General features: G+C 46.9%; 1 protein-coding gene across 1 annotated transcript; it reads right to left on the bottom strand.

The window, feature by feature from the left end:
- Window positions 1-557: 557 nt before the first annotated feature.
- SALL4 (spalt like transcription factor 4) lies at window positions 558-15488 on the bottom strand. Its single transcript, XM_064167601.1, has 4 exons — window positions 15329-15488; window positions 4718-7249; window positions 3800-4107; window positions 558-2752 (listed from the first exon to the last, which is right to left on the bottom strand). The coding sequence occupies exons 1-4, from the start codon at window positions 15396-15398 to the stop codon at window positions 2330-2332; spliced, it is 3333 nt and encodes a 1110-aa protein (XP_064023671.1). The 5' UTR covers window positions 15399-15488; the 3' UTR covers window positions 558-2329.
- Between the last annotated feature and the right edge of the window lie 294 nt (window positions 15489-15782).

The following is a 15782-nucleotide window of genomic DNA, read 5'->3' on the forward strand; positions in this document are numbered from 1 at the left end:
AGCAATGTTGGAAGGGTACATACACCTTAAGAACACATTGGTTCTACACAATTTTCCTTCACTGTTACCTCCCCCAAAAAAAAAAAAAAAAAAAAACAAAACCAAACAAAACTACATTTTCTAGTTTAGCTGCAATTATCAGAATCTCAACCATTTTTCACCACATCAGAGCTGTTCTCACAACACATGTTTTTCTTTGCTCTTCAGGAGAAGTCATGCCATTTTTCTACGTGATGTCTTCAGGCGCTGGCAATCTGACAACTCACATTTCACTTTCTAGGGCGATTACAGTACCAGAATTACTGCACATCTCATTTTCATTGTATTTTAGTGTGTGAATCAACATCCCTGGCAAGTCCCAACCCCTGTATCAAACTCCAACTGCTCAAGAAATGTATCTAGAGACTCCTCCGCTGCTACCTACTTACTCTAAGTATCAAACTAAAGCATAGCCCTAGACCATCAGTTTAAAAAGTCGCTGGTGCGAAGCAGCATCCTGCCTGTTCAACTTGCTCATCAGGAGACAAATACTTTACCACAAAAATTTAAGCACCAAGTGTGAAAAAGCCATCCCAAAAATTTATTCTCAAAATGTCAACAGAAATGCATCAGTAGATACTCAAAACTACAGAGTTCTTAAAAATCATACATTCACAATGCAGAAACTTGACAACTGGGATGCCTTTTGCATGGTCTATGTAACAATATCCATCTTACAGTGTAAACAGGTACTGGTATGTTCTTACTTACAAGTCCAGCAGGAAAGGCACAACTCGGCATACAGAGATCATAAGCAAGAATCAGGTGCAACAACATTACACAAACTTTTGGTAATCTGCATTTTTCAGGCCTTCCACAAGGGAGACTGGACTTGAAGATTTCCTGCAGTCAACCGCTAGACTTCGTTCCATTGTTCAGTCCTTCCATACCAAATGTTCACTTTCCAGTCTGGTTTAGATCCCACTACACATACAGTTCCAGCAGACATTAAAGGAATAGTGAAAGGTCAGTCCAGTAAGTCTTCAGGTGCTTCCACTAATACATCAGGTTTTGGTTTCAGATAGTGCATGGAAGCATCTGCTTGAATCTCAGTTCATTACAGTGGTCATTAATAGAAAAATAGACACTACAACTACAAAAGGAAAAATGAGGTAGATAACTTAGAATCCAGATGACTATCCCAGCAACCTTCATACAATACACACAGATCATTAGTAACCATTTTGGTAGAATGCAACTTCACATACCACCAAGAAACTTAATGACCAGAGTAGGAATGCCATCCAAAAACCCACAAAACATTTAACCTAAGCATGAATACTTCATATTTAAATACAGGTTTACACAGACTGAGCTTCTAAATTACCCAAATGAAACAAAACAAAACAACCCAAAAAACAAACCAAAATAAAACCAAACCAAAACAAACAAAAACCCCAACTAAAAACAAAGGTCTCTTGCTAAGGAAACCAGTTCCCATGCCTAACTGGAACAGCCACCTCAGATTCCTTGCAGAGCTTTTAGACCTGACTTCCCAAGGCAAGTCTTCCCTTTCAAGAGAGGAAAAAAAGTATATACATACCCACCCACGCTCGTTTGGGGCTCTTGGTATTGAAATAAAACATCTAGGAAAGAACTGCACATCTTTGGAAGTAGGAGTTTTGGCACTATACTTGGACTGTCCTAGTAGTAGTATTAAATAAGCAGCAGTCAACAATACAGATAATTAATTCCTTAGGAGCAGTGATTAAAGAAAAACAGCAATGTTCTTGTCACAGAACTTCTAAGGCCAAAAAAGAAAAATTGTAGTTTTTATACCCCTTATAATAAAAAGTACATTCAGAAACCACACAGAGCCAAAAATTCAAACAGAAAAACTACGCCTAAGAGGGTGGCAGACATTCTAGGATATTTACCCGCATTAATAGTTTTAATTTCTCAACAGTAAATAGAAGCTTTTCCATCAACAGTAGGTTGTTTCCACTCTATTCAAAACCTCCAAGTATTTCACTCTAAACAAAGAGGTAAATCTTCTAACCTTTGGAATTTCAAGTTGCAGAAACTTCTGTAAGGCTGTACATATTAAAGTCACACTTAAGAACTACTTTGCAAGACCCGCATCTTTCCAAATAGAAGGAAATCCTATTCTTTATTATTCACTATTTGCAAAGCAATATCATGATTGTACTCTGGGCAACTCTTACAAAGACAACCATAAAATCATTTGCACGTCAATAGGAAAATAGGAGGCTGAAGTGGAATCTCTTAAAAATATATGTTTGTATATATATATATTTGTTCTCTCTGTACGTCAACTTCACTAGAGTTTTTAACTAACAGCAATTTTGTTCTCCTCGATGAAGTGAGGGAACTGGTGTTTTGGCACGTTGTCTGCAGCAGCACCACTGGCCTTCTCTGTTTCAGAACCAGTCCCAGCCTGGGTGACATCTATTTTGGAGACTGTAGCTGTATTTAATGCTGAACCACCTCCAATGGTGACTGGCAGGGTAGGTAAGCCACCGCTCTGGATCACCGAGATCTCATTTGTCTTCATTGCTATGCCATTGCTGAGTACTGCTGCATACTGATTCCACACTGTGGGGTCAATGCTCACTGAAGAAGGCATTATATCCTTTGGAAACATTTCAGATACCTTCTTGGGATCGTTTCCCAGCAGAGCCATGGGGTTATCAATAGAAAGCCTTCTTCCCCGCCTGGCAGAGTTATTCCACATGTGAGTTCCTACATGGACCTTCCAGAGGGCAAACAAAAGCAAAGAGATTCATTAATACTGCAGCTCTTTCGTGACATACCCAAGTTCTACTTTACCTACAGCCAAGCTGCTTGAAAGAAATCATGTAAGCATTTAAGTTGGCTAGTTCTTATCTTTGTTCTCTTCCTGGAATGTGTAAGATACATTCATTCTACTGCCTGACATCACCATAGCTCTCTAGAGTCTACAGCTGAAGTGCTTGGATTGCATTTTTACACTTCTTTTAAGTGGTGTTGCCAAAGATGCCAACACAGCAAAGATCTGCTGTGAATAGACTACATCAAATGACACCACTAAATGCAAAAAAAAAACAAACCCACATCTCAACAAGGAACTTGGGAAAAAAGGTTACACCCAAGCCCAAATCTGCAACACCAACAACATACTGCTTATGTTTTGAGCGAGTGACTGTTCAAACTGCACAGTATTTTCCCTCCCCATCAACATTTATGCAAGAGGACTGAAGGGCTTGAGGAGGCTTTCCCATGGGAAGTGAGAAGCCTCTGTGCAAGCAAAGAAGCTGTGAGTCCCTTACAAGGCAACTGGATTAATCTGACAATAAGAAGAGACTGGAAGCACTTCTTCAGCAAGTGCTTAGACACAATCCCCCAAATACTTTGTCCCATCTCAGGATTATCCTCTCTGGTTTATCTCTCCTCATACTGCATGACGCTTCAAACACTGCAGTGTAATGCATGTATTCTGTAGGCATCATTCTGTAGTGTCTATGAAATGCCTGTCCTGACACACTCAAATCCAAATGAAAACAAAGCAATCTGCTTAGCAAGAACTAAGCCTTCTAAATGAAAAGGAAGATCAACAACAGTGGCAAAGACTTCTGCAGGTGGTCTCAGTACACTGTTTAGCAAGTTGTATGAAGAAACCTTGAAAAGTGACAAGACAACCACCTGAGGAACTGCAAGAGAATCTAAGTTATCTCCACAGGCAGGACAAATATTAGTGATAGTCTTTCCCTCTCTGGTACAACTTTCCCCTATAAAACAGAACCCATAAGAGATGGCTTACCTTCAGGTTTCCTTTTGTTGTAAAGGCTCTCCCACAGATGGTGCAGGCAAATGGCTTTTCACCGGTGTGGGTCCGTTCATGGATCTGAAGGGCACTGGCAGAGGAGAAGTTCTTCCCACATGTAGTGCAGATGTGCTGTTTGGCAGGACGGCAGAATTTGGGCCGTGGCACGAGGAGAGGGGCAACACCAGGGGAGAGAGATGGTGGCCCAATGAAATGGCTAGTGCTAATGGGACGCTCACCATGCATCTCCATTTTTATGAGGGCTGGTGGGGCTCTAATGAAAGCAGCTGGAATGCTGCTTCGACCTGGAAAGAAAGGAAATGTGATGTTTACACCAACCTCCTCCTGCTTCCAAGCTCCCAAGCCTCGCCTCACTGAAAACAGTGCCTGCAAAACCCTCCAAAGACACATGGTAAGGCTGCTATTACACTTGCTAGAATGCTCTGAAAGAAACCAGTTCACCTCTTATTTTTGTTGGTGAGTTTAGGAGTTAGGTAGTCTTCATTTCAGGTCAAATTTACATCAATATTAGCCTCACTGCTAATGAGATAAAAATTCCCACAAATATTCCAGAGGTTAAATGGTTTTCCATGAAACACAAACATGTACCTTTAGAGAACTACACAGAGGTGTCGGGTCAAAGTACAAAAGATACTAAAAGCACCACCAATTTATTTTAAGAACATCCATGCAACTCCTTGCAAGAAATGAAAACACTTAAATCTTTGAATTTTGTTGCATTTTCAGCCTACAGAGTTAGAGGAACACTACAAAGCATGTGCCTCTAACCCAATAGAGAAAGAGGATGGGAAAGCTGAGGTTTTAACTTCTACTGGTCCTCCTGGAGATGGATTTCCCCTAGTGCTACTACCCCACTCACCCCAAGTTCCCACCCCAGCATTTCACATTACTCACCATATTCTCCATTTGCAAACTGTAAGCCAGGCTCTTCTTTAATGACCTTTCGACCAATATTGCCGTAAGTTAAATCCAAAGCACCAACAACCCCTTCCATTTCTGCAGAAGTGTTCTCTGGACCCTCTGGTTTACTCCCCACGCCTATATCTTCTTGGTTGATGTTAGGTGACTTTGATCTTATACTCTCAGCTTGGCTGTTGGCTGGGGACAGAGCCTGGATTGATGCAGACTCAGAGGCAGCAGGACTCCTGCCATTCTGGTAATCTGGATCTCCCACCACAGAAGATGAATCATTTGTCATGCCATCACTTTCTGCTGAGCCATTGTCACTAGACTTCAAGCTACTCTGCCGCTGCAAGTTTAAAGTAGAGTTGACAATCTTCATTTGATTCTCCAGTGCTGCAATACCAGAGAAGGTGGCTGCTGTGGCTGGCAATTCTGACTGTGCATCATATGGAGTAGGAGGTTTCGAAGAACTCCTGGGGACATCCTGAGAGTCCAGATCCTCTTCCATCTCTATGCTTTCCACGGTGTCATCTGGGCGATTGACATCTCCGTTCTTCTCAGCCACAGCAGGGTCCACTTCAGTACTGTCACAGGTGTTTTCTGGCATTGGTGTGTTGGGGATTTGTCCTCCCATATGCATGCGGATGTGCTGCTGCAACACAACTGCGTTTGTGAACTTCTTCTGGCAAATAGGACACGAGTGTTGCATCTTCAAAGGAGTATTGGCCCGGTGGACACCATAGTGAGTTTTAAGATTCCCTTTGGTGGAGAAGGCACGGCCACAGATTTTACACTTGAATGGCCTCTCTCCAGTGTGGGTACGATAATGCATTTTGAGTGAACTCTGGCAGCTCAGCACTCTGTGACAGATCAGGCACTCGTTTGGGTCAGCAGTGGATTTGTCAATGTTTTCAACCAGTTGCTGAAGCTTTGATGTTTCGGAGCCTTGCTCATTTGGCCCACCTGCATGGAAGACGCTCATGCTACAGGTAGCTTGTGGTGAATTTAAGCTCTGCTCTGTTCCCGATTCATGACCAACTGCCCCTGATGAGGAAGAGCCTGCCTCACTTTCTGGAGAAGGTCTTGACTGCAGGTCACTTGAAAACGTACCAGGCAGAGTCTCCTTAATGCCTGCTAGATGGGTGATGCTCTGAGGTGCACCAGTGGCTGCAGAGGTAGGCAGAGCTGTTAGGAGAGGTTTGCTATCCACAATTAAGTTAGACTCATCCAGTGGCACAGACATCCCATACGGGATTCCAGTGCTAGTGGGAACATTGTCCAGGTGCTCAGGAACTGGGTAAGGATTCATCTTTATGTGAGGGTATTTGTCTTTATGACGCTGAAAATGCACTTTAAGGTTTCCTTTGGTTGTAAAGCGGTTACCACAAATGTTGCACTTGTAGGGTCTCTCACCAGTGTGGGAACGCAGGTGAATCTGCAGGGCGCTGTCGTTGCCAAAGACCTTGCCACAGAACTTACACTTGTGTTTGAAGAATGGCTCCTCTGCATTCGGTTTGCTTTCAGACACGCTGATGTTGGGAGGCTTTCCCTTCCCCTTCTTTGAGGAATCTATTACGGAAGAAACAGCTGTAAGTGGATTCTGGAAGATGACAGAACTGGAGGACTGAGGTAGCAAAGGATTGGGGAACCGAGAAATGGAGCCTGGGAGGCTCCTGCTTGCCTCTGGCTTCAAGGGGAAGGAGGAGGAAAGCCCAGCAGCCAGCGAGCTGGCAGCCGCAATGCCAGTGTTAGAATGAGGTAGTTTTCCTTGCTTCAAGGATTCCAGTGATAGGCTCTGGCTTCCAGCTTTTTGTCCGATTAAAGCAACAGCAGCCGACAGCTGCTGAGACATGTGAGCGCCCAGAGCTTTTAGCGGATCAGTAGCAGCTGCTATAGAAGGATGCAGGGCATGGGGAGCCATCATGGCAATCTGAATGCGAATCTGCTCCGTCAACTGAATCTGCTGAAGTTGCTGCTGCTGCAAACACACGAGCTGCTCCAGGATCATGGGGATAGCATTAAAACTGGCTGCTGAAGAAGAGATGGCATCAGAGGTCCGCTGGTTCACAGCCACTTTAGTGCCACGTATTGTCTGCAAAGTCACATTAGTGTTTGGTACTTTGGATTTTGGTAGATAGCTTAGCCCAGAAGCTGCAGGCGTGATGGGAGGCTCTATTTTAAGGTACATTCCTCCTACTGATTCAGCATCCATTTTTCCTTCTCTCTTTTCCATAGAACCAGTGCAGCCCTTTGTCTGAATGTCCTTGCGTGTCCTGCTATCCATTCGATCACTTGAAAAGCTCCCTAGAGAAGCTTCAGAGAAGCTTTCAGGGGGTACTGTTCCCTCATTGTCATTCATGATTAGAACAGGTGGATTTTTAGTGCAATTTTTCTTATGCTCAAGGAATTCAGAGAGATCAAAGAATTCTGCACAACATTTCTCACAAATCTTGGTTTCCTCTGTCCGACACCTTTTGGAACTCATTTCACCATCTCTGTCACCTGGGACGTCTTGTGGACTCCCTTAAAAGAAAAGAAAGTTGTATTATTAGCAGCTAGATTTAAACTGAGTATTCCCTACTCTTACAATCACCAACTTAACATAAATTGCAGCTTAAAGACGCAAGACATTGGAACCAAGTTTGCAGATCGATCTGAAGTCCCAGTCTGTTTTGCTGCTAATTCATTTGCACCTCACAGAAATCTGCACCTTAGTTCTGCTTTCAGCAAAAACAGTAATATAAAAGGTATCTGACAGGGCTTGGTGGAAAGAGATTTATTGCAAATCCCTTTATGCAGGTAGAGCAGCAGTACATGAAGGCAGCTAGCACCTGCAAAACAGCTTAAAAGGAACACAACTCAAGAAAGACAGAGGTGTCATAACATTGAGCAAAAACACCACAAAACTTTGTTAACTAGAATCACAGATTCAAGTATAAACATGAAACACCTCACAGAAATTCATGTAAGGCTTAAGATGAGAACTTCAGAGCAGTTCTTGGCTGTACACTGATCTATTAGATGATGTTAATTCTGTCATTACGGAAGTAATTAGTACTGAAAAAGACTGACGATAGCTAAAGTTCAATATTAGCTTTTAAGTACTTCGGAAGTACTCACATAATAAAACCTTTACAAAGCCACAATTGTAAAGATACGGCAACTAACTTACAGGACCCACATGTAGCTATGAGCCTACATTGGTACTGATGATGATTAGAGAGGGATGTAAACAGGTTGTGCTTGAAAAGTACATCAAGTTGTTCCAAGACCCACTCAGGACACCCTGTTTAGCTGCATCCTCTGCTTGCCTGCTTTTAGGGAGGGGAGAAAGCAAAGCTGGTCTGCAAGTTCGGTCCTGCCCTTCTACCACCAAAACCCCACAAATCAGACCGAGGGATAATCTGCATACAGACAAAACCAAATATCATTCAAGGAAGTATCAGAAAGGTAAGAGAAGCTGAGAAATTCTACACCAAAACAGGATGTTTTCGCTCAGTGTAGCCACCCTTCAGACAACAAACTTGCACCCAACTTGAGGTGAGCAAGCATTCAGGGCGTGGGGGGCAGGAGGTTCAGGAGGCAAAACTGAGGTTTGTACAGCTGCGAGTGAAGCAGGAAGGACTGCAGATGAAAGCGAAATGTCCTGCAACTCACGTTAATTGGTTCAAATTTTTATGGGTGTCGAGAGTGCAGCAACCAGTGCATGTACCTCACCTCCTGCACTCAGTGAGACACAACTGTTTCTCAACCACAACTAAGAATTTCTATTATGAAACCTCTTCTGTTCAGGTCTTGCATCTCCAGTAATGAATTTTGGCGCTCAGCTCTGGTTCCATGTTACTAGCCCAACTGAAGACTCAACCAGCACCGGAGTTATCTGTGGCTTTCATTCTAAAGGTGTAACTGAACCACACATCTGATACATGTGCATATCCTGTACATGGCAGGGTGGAGAGGAAGAGTGCCCATGCACCACCTCAAGCATGCTGACTTACTGTTTTGGGGTAATGTAAAAAGCTTTGTAAGGGAGGATATTGCAAACCTTGACATTTGTTAGGTTAACAAGGGTCTTATATGTACATTCAAGAAATCAAACTTCAGCACTGGGTAGAAGTGCACATGGAAAGTTTTTTGTAAAAACTAGCAACTCAATCAATTAAAAACCTCCCAAGTTCCAGAGGCCTGTTGTGCCATAGCCTGCAGAGTGATAAATCCCAATCTATATGTCTGCATTAATGTTAATCACACACACTGCAGGGTTACAAATCCTTGCATGAGGAGGAAAGGTGCTCTCAGCATAGCTATGATCAAGACCGTATCTCAAGAAAGAATTAAGCACTTCCCCCTTCAACCCAAACTTCCACCAGTGAAGGAAACAAAAGCCAAAGCTTATGTTTTAACATACGTTTCCCACTCTGAATAACACTGATGCCACTGAAGTTAGTAACGCCTTGAGATAAATACAGAGAAATCTTGTGGACAGACAAGTACAAGTCATACACGATTCAGAACGTGAATCTCTATTAAGTAGAGACTCATATACTCTATAAGCAGAGTCAACTAAGGTCAAGAACACGTTTTTTAAAGTGATCTTTGCAAGAGTCTAATCGGACATAATGGGAAATTAAGCACTGGTATTGAAAAATTACAAGAACCTTCCATGACTACTCTGCACTTTGACTCAAGGTCTTAAACTACTTTCCTAACTATTTCCACCCAACAGTTGTTTCACAGAACAGACTAAACCAACAAAACCTCTTTTCCAAATCCTTTAGCATTTAGGGATTTAACAGTCCAATCTTCCATGCCCAGTTGTACAGTGTTGCAAAATGACCTTAGGCTTCACTTCAGAAAGTACAAAAGGTCTTCCTTCTACAGTTTCTCATGCACATGGATTTCACACTGCAGTTTACACCTCTGCAGTGGCCATGCAAAATGTTTCAAGTGGAGTTTTAGAAATGTCAGCATGAAAGACTGCTGCCCACCCCCCAGGAGATATTCCAGGATAACTATGTCTAGACAAATCCTCAAACTTTAACTGCTTCAAAGCATCTCATCATTTATCTGCCTTCCCTTGATAGTACTTTCTTGTTCTTCCACTTTTCAACTGATAAGAGCACGCTAAATTCAAAGCCCCCTTCTTTTCCAATCTCCAGCACAATGCATGCTCCTAATTTTCATAATTCTAAGAAGCTCTGGATGTAACTTTTCAGATCATAAGCACCACTTGCCACCTCAGAGGAAGAAAAGCCAGTAAATTGAAGGCATCTATGTTGGCTAGTAGGCAAGTTAGCAGCCCCTGCCCACTCTTGCTGGCACTGTCCTGACACTACTGTTTCCAGTTCCCTGGACTGTAAAGCATTAGCTCCAGATTCCAAATAAATGCCATTCCTAGCTTGTTCCCACTTGCTGCATGACAAGTAGGTTGCAGTTAAGCCCGCCTTTTCCTTCTAACATAGGGAAAAGTGAGTATTGTAGCCTCTATCTTAAAAAGGGTTATGTTTAAAATATACAGTCTGCAGAAGCATGACCCTTGCTTGTTTAGTAGCTGCTATAACAAAGGAGCATTTTACTGTTTCTTAAAAAAGCTCAACTGCTTCTCTGAAGCTCTTGATGTTGATTTCTAGCTACATCCTCTCCCCAGCACTGAAGGAGTGAACGCCTGCAATCAGCACCTCATTTACCCTGCCCTCTCCCCCTGCAGCTATCGCTGACACGAACTTAACGGTTTGAACTGGTGTGGCTTCTCTGCAGAGAAACCTCCTTGAGCAGCCAGCTCTGCTCACCTACTGCATGAGGATTCACCGAAGAGCAGAGCAATAACTGCCAGTGGGCTTCACCTAACCCTCTCCAAAGGCTTCCCAGGGATTCGACTTCTACTGGGTGCCTTAAAAAAAAAACAAACCAACAAAACCCAAAACCATTTCCCCACCCCCGAATTTCAGGAATGTTATCTCTCAGCATCTAGTTATCCAATAAGTTAGAAGAATGCAGTAAACCCAGCAGGGGGGGTTAGATTGAATCACTGGCAAATGGATGGAAAAAATCTACTATTGTGTAGGACAAGGCGGTCATCGACAAGGAAGGCTGATAAAATCCACACAGCTCGAATGATTTTTTTTTCCTCAGGGAACAAGTGAAAGAGGAGTGAAGTAAGCCTGGCTGATGTGACTTCAGAAGGGTGCTGCTGGTCCACCACTGCTCTCAGCAATTAGTGACTTCTTTCCGCTCCTCTTCTCAGTTGTGACAAAACTGTATTTCATTTGAATTGGAAGGAAATTAGGTTTCTCCCAACTTTTTGTTTCCCGCAAGAGTTTACTGCCTTTGATGATCTTACTTATTCCACAGACCACGGCTGAATTTTTACTTTTACTTAAACTTCACTAGTTATTAACATAGCCACACACTTCTCCAGTTAAAATCAACTCATGGAGGACTAACAAGCATCCACCACTCCAGCCCTAGATGTGAAAACCTCTGCCATCAGCTGCCTGGCGCTCTCGGGCATCCTGCTTCCCAAGCTGTATTTTCCTTTTCCCAGCTGAAAAGCTGGGGCTTCCAAAACCTGTAAACTATGCTGTTTCCCTTCCCCTACTATAAAACACCAGTTATAGTCATAGTTAAAAGAAACGCTTTGACAAAATCACCTCCTCAGGTAAGAAAAATACACAACTAACTGCTTACAGAAATACTTCAAAGGCCATGATGTTTTCTACATTGAATTGGAATCAGCCGCATTTCCCTGCCCCAAGAAGGGGCCAGAAACGTGTTACACACAACACCCTGGGCTTCACGTGCTGTCGGGTCCGCTCCCAGGCTTTATTTATTATCTACTGACTGATCCACCCAAAATTTTACCCGGACACCTATCCAAGAGAAATAATCAGCCAAGGCCGAAATAAACTACTGTCAATAAACGGCTTCATGGAGCAAAAAAGTGCCGAACCACACAGGAAAGTTAGGCCCAGGGCGTAAAGATTCCGAGGAAGAGCACGGCGCTGGCTGCAAGCCTGCCCAGAGCCAGCCCCGCTCCCCGCAACACCAGTCCCTGCCCGCGGCTGGCTGAAAGGGTCTGCCCCCCACCCCGCGCTTCTGGCCGCCCCTCTCCAAGATGTCGGCGCGTTACCTGCAGAGGCGCGGCCGCAGACCCGCAGCCGCGGTCCCGACGACGCTTGGTCGGTGGAGGGCACTCACACCCCACGCTGCCGTCCGGCCCCGGCTCCCGGGCGGTCCTGCCTGCCAGGCGGAGCCGCCCCGGGGAGCGCGGCCAGGCTGGCCCCCCGCTGCCATCCCCCACCAGCATCCACCTGAGCTCGGCAGCACTCACACTGCCCATTAATTTTAAAGCAGAGGGCTTCTCTCGAGCCTGCCTCGGGATAAAGCAATGACAATAAAAAAAGCGGCGTTTTCCCCCAGAAGCAGCAGTAGAGGCCACCCGCCCTCGGCCCTACCTGCTCGGCGGACGCCGGTCCTGCCGCCGGCGCGGCCCCGGACCACACTTAACACTAGTACAGTGTTTAAGACCGAGCTAAACGGCACAAACCCCGCTGCCAAGGTCAATTGCATGAGAGTCCTAATTGTAAGCCTGACATCAACTTACCACCCACAGCAAGCGGGAGGAGGCAAAGGTTAGAGCAGCAGCTCTGTCAAAACGTCACATGCTGCCGAGCCCAGCAAAAGGGCTTCATCACTGCAACCAATATAATGTTTCACTTACGTAAAAGGAAAAACAAGCCCAGCACCCCCTCCCCCGCCTTGCCCTGGGGGCTCCTCGGCACCCTCACACCTCTCCAACATTGCAGTTCAACGCACAGCCGGGGGGCTGCTACCACACCCTGCTGCTCCAGGCCAACCTTACCCCCACATCCACGGGAGCTTCGGGCCACCTGAAATACGTGTAAGATAAAGCCACCACAAAACTTTGCTTTCCTCGTTAAAGACTCCACTTCTGTAGAGCTCAAAGCACAAACCAGAGTTTTAAATTAAGGAAATCTCCCAATTTTACTCTGAGAAAAAGTTGCAGTTTAATACTGTATTTTTAAGATAAAGTTTGATTTTTAATGGCAGCAATCCCGCAGAACAGGCATGATTTCCAACCTCTTTGTGAAATTGCTAAATTTCAGTATGTCGTATTATTCTCCAGTGACCACCTGCTGATTTTTTGACCTGTTAATTGGTCACCAAGTTAGCAGAATCGTTTCTCAACGCGCTGCATTGTTCACAGAGGTGGGTCCCAAAATTGCTTTGAATAAAAGAAAAAGAAAGGTAACGCTTACAAAATAGGAGATAAGGACTTCATTTTATTATTACTGTTACTATGTACTCGATAATGCCGCAGAAAAATCCCTGCGGTATTTCGACTTTGTTATGCACCTTCGTCGCTGGTTATTTACGGGCACACCTGGAGCCGGGAGTATCAAGCCCCTTTTGAAGATGTGCGGCCGATAAGAGCCACCGCAGCCGCTATTTGTATTTGAGAGCAGAACTGGAGTTTCAGTGCAGGAACCGGACCCTCCGCTGTCCCAGGGCCACAGCGAAGGGTCCTAGCCAAGCGGCCGCAGGGCGGCGCACGGCAGCGCCAGCCCCTCCGGTCACCCCCAGCCACGCCAGAGCCCTACAGCCCACAAAAGACACCCCCAAATCCGTGACGGCAGGAGAATACCCTCGTCCCACGCAGGACTAGAGCTTCGCCAGGTCTCCCCGCCCTGTGCATTCACTGTCCTAGCTCCCGGAGGGATTTCCATCCAGGGTTTTGTTGTTGAAAGAGGTGAGGTGAGGGGGGGGGGGGAGGGGGGAAATAGCCCCAACAACAAGAAACAAGCAGCTGGGCATTACCCCGGAGAGCACGGTGTGCAGCGATCCTCCCCTCCCTGTACACCTCCCCCGCCCAAGCGGGCCGCATCAGGAGTTATTAACCCTTTTGTTTCAGCGCAGACCCGGAGGTGGCTTTCCAACAGTGGGCAGCGATTTACATGTGGAAACATCACCTCCATCCCCCAACCTAACCATATGCACAAAGGAAAACAGTCATGCATTAAACATGGGATTTATTGCCTTCTGGCCAGCTTGCTGTTTCTTAAGTCACCATTAACCGGACCCAACAATTGCACATTTCGACTCAAAGAAGGGGCGGGGGGGGGGGGGGGGGGGGGGGGGAAGAGAAATTAAGAGCCTTAGCCCTCCTGTGGGCTGGGAATAAGCAGCTCCGATAGCGAACATTGGCATCGATCATTTCTAGGAATGGAAAAACCCCACAAAAAAAAAAAAAATAGTCCCTTAGGAAGGCAAAGAACCCAAAGAAAGTTCCTGGAGAACACAGAGAAGTGCTTGGGCTCAACAACCACAACTCTCTAAGAAATGCAGCCCAGGTCAGCTCACCGCGAGTCTCCCCTTACCCACCCTGGACGTGCCCTCCTCTCGGTTCCACCCGCTCCGGAGCAAGACGGGCACCGCAGTACTTTCCCCAGCTCCGAGGCACCAAGAATAGCGGAGACAGAGCCCGCACCGGAGCCCGGGGAACCGCCACCCCGCGCAGCTCGGCTGCGGGAAGATGCTGCTCCGTCCAAGAAAGCCGGGCACGCTCCGTCTGCCCCGACGATCCCGGGGGAAACCACTAGTAAGAGAGTGTACGGCCACCGCGCCACGAGCTCTGGGCTCATTTGAGCCCAGATGTGTACTTCTCTATTCCCTTTGCGAGGCGTACGGCTGCGAGGTCCCCTAAAAGGAGGGACAGCGATTTGCGGTGTCGAACTCCCCCACAGCGCCCAAATACAAAGCGCTCACACACACCCCACATTAGCTCACCGGAGTTATTTTAGGAAGTCGGAAATCAAAGATGGCTGGAGGTCAAGCTACAAAAGGTCCAGGGCGATTGTGATCTCCAACAAAAATAGTCCGAGCGGATTATTTTTCTTTTGAAACTCCACCAAAATGCCCGTATAAGTACGCAGAAAGTGTTAAACCGTCCGGGGAAACCACACTTGAGCCATTTCCTACCCCTACGCCGATTGCCTGAAATTTCCACCCGCTCCGTCCCCCGTCCCCCCGTCCCCCCCCCCCTCCAGACCCCTCCGCCTTGGAGGCTTTGGGGGTCACCTCCCATGACGCTGCACCCCCAGCGCAGTTGCACCGGGCCGGCGGAGCGCCGAGCACCCTACGTGGGGACCGGCGCAGGCTCCGCGAGACCGGGGACTGGGGGGTGCGTGGGGCATGGTGGGGCGGGGGGGGGACCGGCAGCCGGGCAGGGTCAGGGACCCCTCGGGCAGCACCTCGCTCTGCGCAAGGCTGCGCCCCAGAGCGGCCCAAAGCGAAGCCCTTCTACTCTCGGGGGAAAAAATAACAAGGGGCCAATGCCCCCCGCTCGCCCCCGCAGTACACCGCTCTGGGGCTCCGCGGTGGAGTAACTTTCCTAAAAAACCTCCAGAGACTGGGGCTCGGCTTCGGGCAGACCTGGGGGAGGCGGGGGGGAAGCGCGGGGGGTGAACCACGAGGGTGGAAGAAGCCCCCCGGCAAGAGCCCCTCGCCGCCCCGGCCGCCTCCTCTGAGCATCAGGAAAGTTGGGACCCGCCGCGGCTCCGCGCCCTCCTCTGCGCCTCTTACCACTTGCAGCATCTGGGGGCTGCTCCTCGGAGTTGATGTGCTGGGGCTTCGCCTGCTTCCGTCGCGACATGGTGCACCAGCATCGGGAGCAAAATAGTAGCAATTATTTTCCTCTTCACAACAAATTCCTAGAGTTGGGAAATTACCCCCATTGGGCGGAATGCGCATGTCAGAGTAATTATGATTATCAATAATGCATTGCGATTTATCATGGGTCCCTGACAGCTGATTGGCCTGAGTCCAAGGGCTCACAGATTATTCAAATAAGGTCCATTGATCAGGGCGCAGCGGGGCACGATGGGCGATGTAGTCCCGGCCCGGCCCGGCCGAGCGACAAAAGCGTGAGCCCCGCCGGGACCGGGGCCGCCCCCCAGCAACCCCCCCCCCGAGCTGGGATGAGGGCAAGATCCAGCCTTGAAAGTAAACAAACAAGCCGGCAGCCCGGCTTTGCAGG

The sequence above is a fragment of the Pogoniulus pusillus genome, chromosome 29 (assembly GCF_015220805.1).
Source record: "Pogoniulus pusillus isolate bPogPus1 chromosome 29, bPogPus1.pri, whole genome shotgun sequence".
Classification (NCBI taxonomy): Eukaryota; Metazoa; Chordata; class Aves; order Piciformes; family Lybiidae; genus Pogoniulus; species Pogoniulus pusillus.